This window comes from Panthera uncia, chromosome D4 (assembly GCF_023721935.1).
Source record: "Panthera uncia isolate 11264 chromosome D4, Puncia_PCG_1.0, whole genome shotgun sequence".
In the NCBI taxonomy this organism is placed as follows: Eukaryota; Metazoa; Chordata; class Mammalia; order Carnivora; family Felidae; genus Panthera; species Panthera uncia.
In genome coordinates, this window is record NC_064807.1 from 82,441,106 (window position 1) to 82,454,581 (window position 13,476).

A 13,476-nucleotide genomic window follows, 5' to 3' on the forward strand; every position below is an offset into this window, starting at 1 on the left:
AGAAAGCCTGTCAGTTTCTCCTGTAGGGATAATAATTTCCCTTTTATCTGAAACGTTCACCGAGTTTTGCAGGAGTTAATCAATTGTATATGGTGTGTTGGACCTACTGGGTGACGTAACTGAATTGTCACGTTCCTGCTACATGCTGCCTCAGCAGGGATGCCTCTTGGGCATTGCTAAAGCTTGTGATCAGCCTTCAGCTTTGGAAAGGAGTTTCTGATTTGTTTTGCTTTCTCTCCCTTGCAATCTGACAGAGGTGGTAATTATCATCCACATTTTGCAACATTGAAGAAAATAAGTTAGCTTCTCAACTGGAAAACAGGTTGTGGAAGGGTGTTCACGCCAGAGCTCTGCCTTAGGGCCCAACAAAGAAACACATGCCACCAACTATACTACTGTTCTAGTTAAGGAAAGCCCCAGATCATTTCCGCTTCCTTCTTCTTCCGTACTGAATTAGTCACCAGTTTTCAGCCTTTCTCACTTAGCTCACTCTTCCTGCCCACACACCGCTCAATCCTCGCCTACCATTTTGTACCTGGACCAGCGCGGTCCTCTCCTGTGCCTCCCTGTCTCCAGCCTCAATCCCTTTCTCACCCCTCTTCCACACTCCGTTTCTGTTTCTGCAGCATCTCTGTGATGCCTTAAAAATCACAAGTAGCTTTTCCATGCTGGATAACTCACACACTACTTAACCTAGCACTTAAGGCCTAATGTGACCTGTTCTCACCTGAATTACTTTTTTGTTAAGATTCTTTAAAGTTTTGGGGGCGCCTGGGTGGCGCAGTCGGTTAAGCGTCCGACTTCAGCCAGGTCACGATCTCACGGTCCGTGAGTTCGAGCCCCGCGTCAGGCTCTGGGCTGATGGCTCGGAGCCTGGAGCCTGTTTCCGATTCTGTGTCTCCCTCTCTCTCTGCCCCTCCCCCGTTCATGCTCTGTCTCTCTGTGTCCCAAAAATAAATAAAAAACGTTGAAAAAAAATTTTTTTTAAAAAAAGATTCTTTAAAGTTTTGTGTTTTTTCCCTATTTGAAAAATCCCAAGCTCAGTATGGAAAATTGGAAAACCTATAGAATAGAAAGCTGAAAGATAAAAGACAACCGCATTTTTGCTACCTAAAGAAAAAAACTCACTGTAAATGCTTTAATATGTTTCCTTCTGGTTTGGGGGCTTAAAAAAAATGTTTTTGTGATGGTACAATATGCATAATTCGGTTTGCTTTTTAAAAAATTTACCCTGACTAAATAAAACATTTGTATAAAGTATAAGCTATATCTGAGCTTTCAGCAAATTGTAATCTTTTTGCTGGTGGAGGGTCTTGCCTCAATGTTGATGGCTCCTGACTGGTCAGAGTGATGGTTGCTGAAGGCTGGGGTGGCTGTGGCAATTTCTTAAGACAACAATGAAGTTTGCTGCACGATTGACTCTTCACAGACAATTTCTCTGTAGCATGTGATACTGTTTGATAGCATTTTACTCACAGTAAAGCTGCTTTTAAAATTGGAGTCAGTCTTCTCAAACCCTGCTGATTGATCAATTAAATTTATATAAAATTCTAAATTCTTGGGTGCCTGGGTGGCTCAGTTGGTTGAGCATCGACCTTGATTTCAGCTCAGGTCATGATCCCTGGTCATGGAATCAAGCTCTGCATCAGTTTCTCTGCTGAGCACGGAGCCTGCTTAAGATTCCCTCTCCCTCTGCCTCTACCCCTATTCACTCTCGCTCTCCTCTGAATTAGAAAATAAAAATAAAATGCTCTAAATCCTTTGTTGTCACTTCAACCATCTTCACAGCATCTTCACCAAGAGTAGATTCCATCTCAAGAAATCACTTTCTGTGCTCATGCATAAGAAGCAACTCCTCATCCATTCAAGTTTTCTCATGAGTTGGCAGCAACTGAGCCCCACCTCTAGGCTCCACATCTAATTCTACTTCTCTTACTGTTTCCACCACATCTGCAGTGATTTCCTCCACTAAAAAATCATGAGAGCTAGAATCAACTTCCCTTAATGGTTCCCTTAAAGGTTCATAATGGCCTCAGAATGGTGCATCCTTTCCAGAAGGTTTTCAAGTTACTTTGTCCAGATGCATCAGAGGAGTCGCCATCTATGGCCGCTGTGTCTTTACAAAGTGTATTTCTTTTTTTTTTTTTTTTTAACATTTATTTATTTTTGAGAGACAGAGAGCATGAGCAGGGGAGGGACAGAGAGAGAGGGAGACACAGAATCAGAAGCAGGCTCCAGACTCTGAGCTGTCAGCACAGAGCCCAGTGCAGGGCTCGAACCCATGAACCGTGAGATCGTGACCTGAGCTGAAGTCGGAAACAACCCACTGAGCCACCCAGGCACTCCTACAAAATGTATTTCTTAAACGATAAGACTTGAAAGTCAGAATTGCTCCTTGATCCATGGGCTGCAAAATGGATATTATGTTAGTAGGCATGAAAACATAATCTCATTGTCCATGCCCATCAGAGCTCTTGGGTAACCGGGTGCATTGTCAATGAGCAGTAATATTTTGAAAGCAATCTTTTTTTCCCGAGCAGTAGGTCTTAACAGTGGGCTTAAGATAGTCAATAAACCATGTTGTAAACAGGGGTGCTGTCAGCCAGGTTTTGTTGTTCCACTGATAGAGCACAGGCAGAGTAGATTTAGCATAATGCTTAAGGGCCCTACAATTTTCGGAATGGTCAGTGAGCACTGACCTCAACTTAAAGTCACCAGCTGCATTAGCCCTAACAAGAGAGCCACAGCCTGTCCTTTAAAGCTTTGAAGCCAGGATTGACTTCTCCTCTCTAGCTATGAAAGTCCTAGATGGCATCTTCTTCTAATAGAAGGCTGTTTGGCCTACATTGAAAATCTGGTGTTTTAGTGGAGTCCCCTTCATTAACTATCTTAGCCAGTTCTTCCAGTTAACTTGCTGCAGCTTCTATATCAGCACTTGCCGCTTCATCTTGCACTTTTCTGTGGTAGAGATGGCTTCTTTCCTTAAACCTCACCAGCCAACCCCTACTAGCTTCAGACTTTTCTTCTGTGGCTTCCTCATCTCTCTTAGCCTTCACAGAATTGAAAAGAGAGCCTTGTTCTAAGTTAGAATTTGGCTTCAGAGCATATGTTCTGGCCTGTTTGAGCTTCCATTCAGACCGCTAAAACTTTTTCCATCAACAATATGGCTGTTTTCACTTTCTTACCGTTCATGTGTTCACTGGAAGACCGCATTCAGTTTTCTTCCAGAACTTTTCCTTTTGGGGAGCCTGGGTGGCTCCATCGGTCGGGTGTCCGACTCTTGATTTTGGCTCAGGTCGCTATCCTAGGGTTGTGGGATTGAGGCCCACAATGGGCTCTGCACTGGGCCTGGAGCCTGCTTGAGATTCTCATTCTCTCTTTTTCCCTCTCTCTGTCTCTTTCTCTCTCTGTGCCTCTGCCTCTCTCCCTGGCTTATGCTGTCTCTCCCAAAATAAAATTAAAAAAATTTTTTTTTAATAAAAAAACCCCAACTTTTCCTTTGCATTCACAACTTGGTTGACTGGCTCAAGAGGCCTGGGTTTTGGCTGTCTTACTAAGCTTAATAAAGACATGCCTTTCTCACTGAGCTCAGTCATTTCTACCTTTTGATTTCAAGTGAGAGACATGTACTTTTCACTCCTTTTACTTGGGTACTTAGAGACCATTGTAGGGTTACTCATTGACCTAATGCCATATTGTTGTGTCTCTGGGAATAGGGAGGCCTGACAAGATGGAGAGAGTCGGGGGAAGGAGCAATCCAAACACCCACAACATTTATTAAGTTTGCTGTCTTAGATGGGTGTGCTTCTTGGCACCCAATAACAGTCACAGTAGTAACATCGAAGATCACTGATCACAGATCACCATAACAACTATAATAATAAGATAAGTGTTTGAAATATCACAAGAATTCTCAAAATCTGACACGGAGACACCAAATGAGCAAAAACACTTGGAAAAATGGCTCCGACAGATTTGCTCAAGGCAGGGCTGCTACAAACCTTCACTTTGTTAAAATTGCAGTATGCCTGTGTGCTATACAATTCTATTCAATTATGCAGTGAGATGTAACAGGATAAGTGCTGTGAAGAAAATAAAGCGATATAAGGGAAGAGAAAACGATGGAAAGAGGATACTATTTTAAACAGATTTTTTAAAAGTTTATTTATTTATTTTGAGAGAGAGAGAACATGCACGCATGAGTAGGGGAGGAGCAGAGCGAGAGGGAGGGAGAGAGAGAATCCCAAGCAGGCTCCATGCTGTCAGCACAGAACCTGATGCGGGGCTCAAACTCATGAACCGCAAGATCGTGACCTGAGCCGAAACCAAGAGTTGGAGGCTTAGCCAACTGAGCCACCCAAGCACCCATAATCAGATTTTTTTTTCAAAAATTTTTTGATGTTTTTTAATTTATTTTTGAGACAGAGAGAGGCAGAACATGAGCAGAGGAGGGGCAGAGAGAGAGGGACACACAGAATCTGAAGCAGGTTCCAGGCTCTGAGCTGCCAGCACAGAGCCCAACGCGGGGCTCGAACTCACAGACCGTGAGATCATGACCTAAGCTGAAGTCAGACGTTTAACCGACTGAGCCACCCAGGCACCCACACAATCAGATTTTTATGGAAACTAGTGTTTCAGTGAAAATCTTTATGCATTGAAACTTTTTGATCTTTCGGGTTATTTCCTAAGGATTAATTCTCAGAAATGGAATTATTAGATCAAGGTTTGAACATTTTTAGTGCTCTCATTATATCATTGAATTGTTCTTTCCTGTGTTTAGTCCAAAATGAAATCCCTCTTGGTCTTACCTGTTTCCTCTGACTGGAACCACTTATCCTGCCACCATCCCATCTCCTTCCCTCCCCCTCCCCAGCCCTCATCCCTGGCCTTCCACAGTAAACCCTGTTCTCCCAACCGTATCCCCAACTTGGTCACCAGTAATCTGTCATCTGTGAGGGTGTCCAGCATGGAGCCTGGAGTGGAGCAAGCACTTGTGTTTGTTGACTTAGTGAGACTTTGCTTATCCTTCCAGGCCCAGCCTAAATGCTCCCTTTTTAGGAAGCTCACTGGAATCACTGGACTCGTCCTTGCCTTCTCTTCAACCCTGATAGCACACTTTTACAATTCTCTAGACCAAACTTCATTCAGACTGCCTTTCTCACAGCTTTTCAGGAACATTTCTTCTCTTCCCGAGTAAGCCACATTGTCATTGAAAGCAACCGCCAACTCTTGAACATTCACACTCCCCACTATAATCCAGCAAGCGTCTTAAACATAATAAGCTGCAAAAGGTAATTTATTGACCAACCAGATGAATGCATGTTTCCACGTAATACTTCTTAATAGCTCAAATCAAAGAGCTGAGGTAGTGTCAGAAAACAAGAAACGTTTCGAAACTGTTTTTCAGTTTTGAATATTTTAATAAAAAATGTTATGTAACAGAGATATTTAAAAGTACTTCCTTCAGAAAAGAATCCTTCCTTACAATTGCTATCCTTATTTCCACTGAGACTTTCCCATTCTCGTTAACATGTGTGTTTTTCTTTCCTTTTTTTTTTTTTTTAAACATAACCACATTCATAATGTATACACCTAAATGATTTATTTCTCCTCCAAGAAGAGGAAGGGTGTTAACAAGCCAGGGTGAGCAGAGGTGGAATAGGAAGGTGGCAGAGCTTGGAGCAGAGCCCCTTCTCCCGAAGAGGCTGCTGTTAGTGCTGTTGTGATGCTGATGGGACGCAGCCCTGGGACCCAGTCCCCAGGGCACCCTGGCCTCAGGCGCAGCCATTTAGAGTATGCCAAACCCTGGGGGGAATGAAACTTAGGGGGATGCTTAATGGGCATTTCCTACAGAATGTTTTCCTAAAAAACAAAGTATAACAGCAAGTCCTTCAGTGTTAATGCCTTCAAGTGAATGCAGGCGCTGCTTTTCGGTTCCATGTGTTCTTCTGGCGCCTTTTACAAGCTCCTGCACTGGGGAGGCAAGGCTTTCCCACTCTAGGCAAACATGCTCTTTCAGATCATAGGGTTTCCTTGCTCACTGTGGCTTTCCGTAGAGCCACACTCACATTGCCCTGGTAATTGGACAAGCCGAAGTGTGTACCAGTGCAAACCTTTCAGGAATAAATTTGCCTCGGCCCTCGGCTCTTCTGGTAGAAGGTGCTCTAGTAATCTGCACACGGCCAGTGTCCCTGGGGTGAGGGATTCTGCTGTGCCCAGAGAGTTGTTCTCCAAGGTTTTTCATTGTTTGGTAAAATCATTCCCGGGCACAGTCGACAAATGAGCTAAGCTGATCTTCACCTTCCCAGGTATCTTCCTGCTCATTCCTCCCTTCATTTCCCAAAGAAATGCCCTTGTGTCATCCCCTCCAGTGTAGCCTCGGTCTTGCTGCTAGACTCCATGTTTTATTTATTATTGTTATTATTATTATTATTGTTATCATCGTGATCTAATTGGCTTTATTCAACCATTCAGGAACTGAGCAGCATCCCATCTCACAAGGAAGGGCCCTCTGGACTCCATGTTGTAGACTTAGAGTCACAGATTCACATGCTTATGTATAATGGAATCGAGTGCAGTGGCTGGATGAGGGACAGTGAGGATTAGAACAGATGAGTGCCTATCTGAGGGCACAGCCATCACTTAGAATAAGCCTGTGGCTGGCTTCTGAGAAGGTGGGGCCCATGTGACTGGTCTTCCAAATTTTCATAAGAAGCCAGAAACTTAGATTTTCATGAGTAGGTCATTATTGTATGGTCTCAACAAATATGATCTGTGAGCCAGATAATCATCTATAGATTTGACAGTTTCAAGATCTATTCTAGACCTTTTCCACCCTACTCACCCACACACCTACTGGCAGAAGGCGCCTCTTCAAAGTGCCCCCATGTCAAAGGAATGCATGGCTGTTGCAAAAGTCCCACCTGCTGTTCTTAGAGCATTTCTCTCCCTTCCCTTCCTTCCCTTCCTTCTCTGTCTTTCCTCACCACCCCCCCCCCTTTTAATTCATCATCACATCCTTTTAATCGCTAAATAGATCTTGAATCTCTTCTTCATCCTTCAGGAAACGACCAACGGTTTAAGCTTCCAAAATATATTGAAATTAGGAAATTTCAGGACTCATAACCTGAGATGTTTTGATCAGGCCTAGATTTCTTCCTCCCTTGACTCTCCCTTAATGTGGAGACATAGATCACATACTTAACCTGCCATGTTAGTGACATCATTTTAACTAAGAGAATCTCATAGGGTCTACACATTTTACAACTGCCTACTGACTCTTTCCTGAGTATAGGATAGCACAAGTGAGAAGATCAGTATGATTATTTGGAAGACAGTGTTAAGAAAATTATTTGGAGAAAGTATTTTCTAGTTACTGGAGGATCTAATTTGTTTAAAAAGATTTCTTTAATGTCTATTTACTTTGGAGAGAGAGACACACACACAGAATCTGAAGCAGGCTCCAGGCTCTGTGCTGTCAGCACGGAGCCCGATGTAGGGCTCGAACCCATGAACCATGAAATCATGACCTGAGCCAAAGTCAGACACGTAACCAACTGAGCCACCCAGGCACTCCGCTGTAGGATCTAATTAAAATTTTGTTTTTAACATTTATTCATTTTTAAGAGACAGAGAGAGATAGAGCATGAGTGGGGGAGGGCAGAGAGAGAGGGAGACACAGAATCTAAGCAGACTCCAGGCTCTGAGCTGTCAGCACAGAGCCCAACGCAGGGCTCAAACCCACGAATCGTGAGATCATGATCCGAGCTGAAGTCGGATGCTTAACCAACTGAGCCACCTAGGTGCCCCTGGAGGATCTAACTTAAAATGAAGTCTGACAAATGCTAATTTTCAGGCTGGAATTCTTTAAAATCATAATAACAAGACCCAAATATAAGTAACATTTTTGCTATTTGGAATAAATTGTTAATAAATATTTGATCTTCTAACTCTGTCACCACCTTCCCAGTAAAAACAGCAAAAAAAAAATTCCTCCCCTCCTCTTTCCCTTGTGAGCAAATCATGCCTTAATCCAGGCAGTTGCTTGAGTAGAAAAATCTAGAAATCCTTAATGTATTTTTTTTCTTTACCTTCCTTCTCTGTCTTCTCCACCCATTGCCCCCATCCAATCCATCACCAAGTCCTGCTGCTTTTACCTTTCAGATAGATCTTGAATCTTTTTTATTTCCATTACTCTCACCCTATGCCAAGTTCCCATCATCCTTCAATTTGATCATTGCACGTGTTCCCTTGAATATCTACATTTTCTGGGTGCCTAGGTGGCTCAGTCAGTTAAATATCTACATTTCCTTTCATGCCCTCCTCCATCTATTCTCTGCAGTCAGAATAATGTTTTTAAAACATAAAACTTAAAGCCAGGGCACCTGGATGGCTCAGTTGGTTAAGTGTCTGACTCTTGATTTCGGCTCAGGTGATGATCTCACAGTCTGTTGGCTCAAGCCCCACTTAGTGTTAATAGCACAGAGCCTGCTTGGGATTCTCTCTCTCTCCCTCTCTTTCTCTACCCCTCCCCCACTTGCTCTCAAAATAAATAAAAATAAAAACTTAAAAAAAAAAACCCATAAAACTTAAAGCCTTTAATACCTTTCTGTTGCACTTAAAATAAAATCCAAAAATTCTTAGGGGGTCCACAAAGCCTATATAATCTGGCACCTGCCCATCCTTCCATACTCAACTCACACATTCCCTGAGTTTTACTGTGTTTCAGTCTCCTCTACCCCTTTGGAATTCCCAAGTTTGTTTCTGTTTCAAGACCACTTTCTCTGCTCGTTCCTCTTCCCATCTACTCTTTGACTAACTCCTACACATTTTCCAGGTCTCAGGTTAAATGTCACTCCTTCAAGGAAACCTCTCCGGACTCTGTAATCTATGTTAGATTTCCCTCTTAGACGCTTTCATTATCCCTTATACTTTTCCTTCATAATTTGTGATAATTCATAATTTGTAATCATTTCCATGATACATGTTTAATGGCTTTCTTCCCCCTAACTTTCTACTCTCTCCCTGAACCCTCCGATCTCCTTTAAGCTCTCTGGTAGACCTTACCTGCTTTGTTTCAACTGGATCTTCCCTGAGGACCTATAACACATTAGATCCTTGTTGCATAATTTAAAGAATAGAGATAATTGTGCTTCACATTCTTGTATTTTTAGTGATCCTACATCTTAACACGAGTTGGACGGTGCTTTGGAGGATGCCAAGAGCGTAATTGCAATACTGGTGTGATAAATCAGACCCTGAGAATGTTTAAAACATAGAAATCTAATTTTTTTGTATGATCCTAATCAATATATCCCTCCTTGGTTAAGACCGATTATAACTGTAATTCTCTTTTGCTTCTTGTCATAGACGAAAAAGGCGTAACTTCAGTAAACAGGCCACCGAAATCTTGAATGAATATTTTTACTCACACCTCAGTAACCCCTACCCCAGTGAAGAAGCCAAAGAGGAGCTGGCCAAGAAATGCAGCATCACAGTGTCACAGGTGAGAGGGCTCCAAGGGTCTGTCTCGCTTCCCTATGAATCTAGGAACCCTATTCTTTCTTCCCGGTATCACCGAATTTCAGATCCACGTGTTCCAGTGTGAAAGAAGATAAAAAGAAAATAGAGATATTTCCATGTTTTTATGCAAGCTTTTAAAGCTTCGGTGATGTGTTGGGTTTTTTGTTTTTTCGTTTTTTTAATCTAAGTGGTGAGGAATCAAGATAATCAGCCACCACCCCAGTGTAAATCTTCTATAGAGAGGACATAAACATGCCATGGGGAGAGACACGGTTTATACTTAAGTGACTCTTCAGTAAATGGCATACAGTCCTGCTTTCCCTGATTTAGATGACTGACCTAAGCTTCTACCAGTGAGAAACCAATTTATTTGTTGCCGAAAGGAAATTTAATATAACTCTTTGGTGAAAGCTTTGAGGAATTCGCTAAGTCTTTTCTTGGTGACCCTGCTATGATATTTGGTTCCCAAGGATTTCTTTGCTTCCTTGTTATTCATTAAACAGAAGAATTAGGTTTACACCCGTCTTTGTTTTGTTTTTAATGTTTATTTGTAATAAATTGTGGCCCTGAAATTAGCTGTCATCATCTAACAAAAATACATTTAGTTTGAGGCAGATAGACTGGTATTTGATTGAGGACTGGAGACAAATAAATAAACAACTGTACCTCCTTAAACAAATAAGTATGTTTTACTGGCATTAACTCTAAAATATAATTTTATTTTAGTACTCATACTGTTGTTTATACACAGACATCAGAATAGCATTTCTTTATAGCACGGAAATGTAGTAATTACCAACCAGCTGTTGCAATGGAACTTAAGGAAAAGCTGACCCTTGGCAGAAATTTTGGTGTTTCTAGGACACAAGCATTTTAAGGTAGTTTCTAAGTTAATATTCCTGCTGTACATCTGAAGTCCAAGATATTAGAGATCCCCTTCAGATTCCAGTGAAAGTTTTATATCAGTATTTTAAGTCATTGTTATTTAAGGGATTAAAGTCTGGGCTTGAGATGATTTCCAGCTTCTGTTTTGGCATTACTTTTCACAGAACCTCTAGAACAATCATAGATTCATAATTAAGCTATCATTTAAGAGTTATTGTCATTCTCTTACGGAATAGTGTTTGTCCTGATTCGTCTTGCTGAGTTTGAAATGGCCTATAATTGATTTGAGTTACCAACTTATGAGGACATCTCTAAAACATTCCTATCTGGGTTGTGTAGTACTCACTGCCACTTGAACTATTAAAGGAACAGTATAATATGCTGGGTCAGACAGAGAAGATGAAATTAAGCGGGTGTTTTTCTGGTGTGTGCATTTTCCCTGAACATTAGTGAGAGGATCAGACTCATGCTAAACACCAGTGGATGACGCCAAGTCTGGTTTTCCGCCTCTCACAGCAGCTTTCTGACTCTAGAATGCAGATGTCTGTAGGTCCAATTTCAGTTAAGGTGTTTTCATGCTTCTGCTTCTTTTTTTCTTGTTTCCCTCTCTACCATAGTTAGCACTGGACAGTAACACAGATTATATACATTTTTTGAAAGCCGATACAATCCTGGCTTTTCATTAGTGTGATGCTAGCATTTTCTGTGTCGCGTAGGACCTGCTTAATACAGTTGCTTAATACACGCTGTGTATTAAGCGAGAGAAAAGTTTCCTTCTGACTCTGCTCTGAACTAGGGAGGTTTTGCTCTACTTCTAACATAGGCTAGGAACACATTACTAACTTTTTAATTTCTACTATATTCATTTCACTTGTTTTCTGATAGAAGAACAGCTAGGCTTTGGAAATTTTTTAGTAATTGCTTGAGACGTGGAAATAACAGAGACTTAAGATTGGTCTGTCTACAAAGCAGACTGGCTGCTTTTTCTGTTTTTCTCCTAGTTCGACCTTTCAGATGCAGAATTTCAGGGATCAGTGTAAGCATTAAATTGTGACAATTCCCACCCCCCCCCATTTACCTTTTTCCTACCTAAAGAAGTAAATTTCCCCTCAACAAGTCATCACCTACACATCTCTGAAGTAGGAACAATGATGTTATCATTTTAAGTATTAGATGTCAGTTACTAGCCTTATGAGTGCCCTGTTTAAGTTGTTTAGAAACAAAAGCAGAGAATATTCCAGACCTGAGAGGTTAACCACTTTCTAAAGAGACCAAACATTGTTTAAAATACACATCATACTAAAATATAATTTAAAAGAAATTTTTTTAATCTTTATTTATTTTTGAGAGAGAGACAGAGCGCAAGCAGGGGAGGGGCAAAGAGAGGGAGACACAGAATCCGAAGCAGGCTTCAGGCTCCGAGCTGTCAGCACAGAGCCCGACGTGGGGCTTGAATTCACAAACCTTGAGATCATGACCTGAGCTGAAGTCCGACGCTCAACCGACTGAGCCACCCAGGCGCCCCATGCTAAAATATGATTAAATTTAGAATCCAGAAATTGTTCACACACAAAACTAACTTAAAAAAATTGAAACCCACTGAAAACAGGCAACTATAACAACACTATTTTTGCCTGACTTTCATAGAGTATATGAAACTGATTAATTCTGGATTGCTTAAAATACTGCTTAGTATATGAAATTGATTTATTCTGGATTACTTAAAATATTGCTTAAAATAATAATTAAGAATAAGGAATAATTAAGAATAAGGAGCACCTGGGTGGCTCAGTCAGTTGAGCGTCCGACTTCAGCTCAGGTCATGATCTCAGTTTGTGGGTTCAAGCCCTGCATCGGGCCCTGTGCTGACAGCTCAGAGCCTGGAGCCTGCTTCAGATTCTGTGTCTCCCTTTCTCTCTGCCCCTCCCTGGCTCATGCTCTGTCTCTCAAAAATAAATAAAAATGTTAAAAATTTTTTAAAAAGAAAGAATAAGGAACTTTCAGAAGAAAATGTAAGGATGTATCTTTAGGACTTTGAGGATAGTAAAAAAAATTCTTGAAAAGGACATAAAAGGGGCGCCTGGGTGGCTCAGTTGGTTGAGCGACCGACTTTAGCTCAGGTCATGATCTTGCAGTTTGTGAGTTTGGGCCCCGCGTCGGGCTCTGTGCTGACAGCTCAGAGCCTGGAGCCTGCTTCGGATTCTGTGCTTCCCCCTCTCTCTACCCCTCCCCTGCTCACACGCTGTGTCTCTCTGTCTCTCGATAATAAATAAATGTTAAAAAAAAAATAAAAAAAAATAAAGGACATAAAATGTTTAAGCAACAAAGGAAAAGATTGGTAAGTTTTGTGGTAAAATGTTTATCAAAGACTGTGAAACATCAACATGATACAACCATTTTAGTAAAGACTGGATCAGGCAGGAATCATCAATAGATATTAAATCTGGGGGGGAAATTTTGATGAAGAAAATGGTCTTAAAGTGTCTCTCCATAGGCCCTTTATTAGTTGTAAGGGTTTCAAAAAAAAAAAAAAAAGCAATTATAGACTGGAGAAATGGAACAAAACCCAGATCAGGTGATTAGAATCAACATCACCAAAGAGAGACAGTGGACATTGTGTATAGTATTTCATCCAAGAATGTAGTCTGAATCTAATCACTAGAAAACATCAGACAAACAAAATGAAGAGTGTTCTGTTAGGGAAAAAAGGGGGTGGGAGTAGTATTCTTTAAAAATGTCAAAGAAAGCCCATGGAAATGGTTCACACTAAGAGAGGATAGAGACATGACAGGTAAATGCAATTCCTGACCCTAGACTGGATCTTGTACTGAAGGGGAGGAAATGCCATAGAGAATGTTATTGGGTTAAAATTATTACAGTAAATTATAAAATGTAATTGTTCTATTGTTGTATAAGCGAGTATCTCTAGTCTTAGGGAATACACTGACTTACTTACATAGGGAGAAAGAGCCATGATATATATAATTTACCTTCAAATAGTTCAGGAAAAAATGTGTATGTGTGTTTATACACACACATATATAAACACACATAAACGTGTATAAACAC

The 13,476-nt window shown here is 41.2% G+C and overlaps 1 protein-coding gene and 1 long non-coding RNA gene across 3 annotated transcripts in view; one reads left to right on the top strand and one right to left on the bottom strand.

The window, feature by feature from the left end:
* PBX3 (PBX homeobox 3) overlaps positions 1–13,476 on the top strand; it is a 220,034-nt gene that overhangs the window by 174,073 nt on the left and 32,485 nt on the right. For both annotated transcript variants that reach the window (XM_049637960.1, XM_049637970.1), the window contains exon 5: positions 9,370–9,505. In XM_049637960.1, coding sequence (XP_049493917.1) covers positions 9,370–9,505 — 136 coding nt within the window. The remainder of the gene's footprint in view (positions 1–9,369; positions 9,506–13,476) is intronic.
* Positions 1–13,476, bottom strand: part of LOC125927585 (uncharacterized) — a 77,587-nt gene that overhangs the window by 61,310 nt on the left and 2,801 nt on the right. The window lies entirely within an intron of this gene.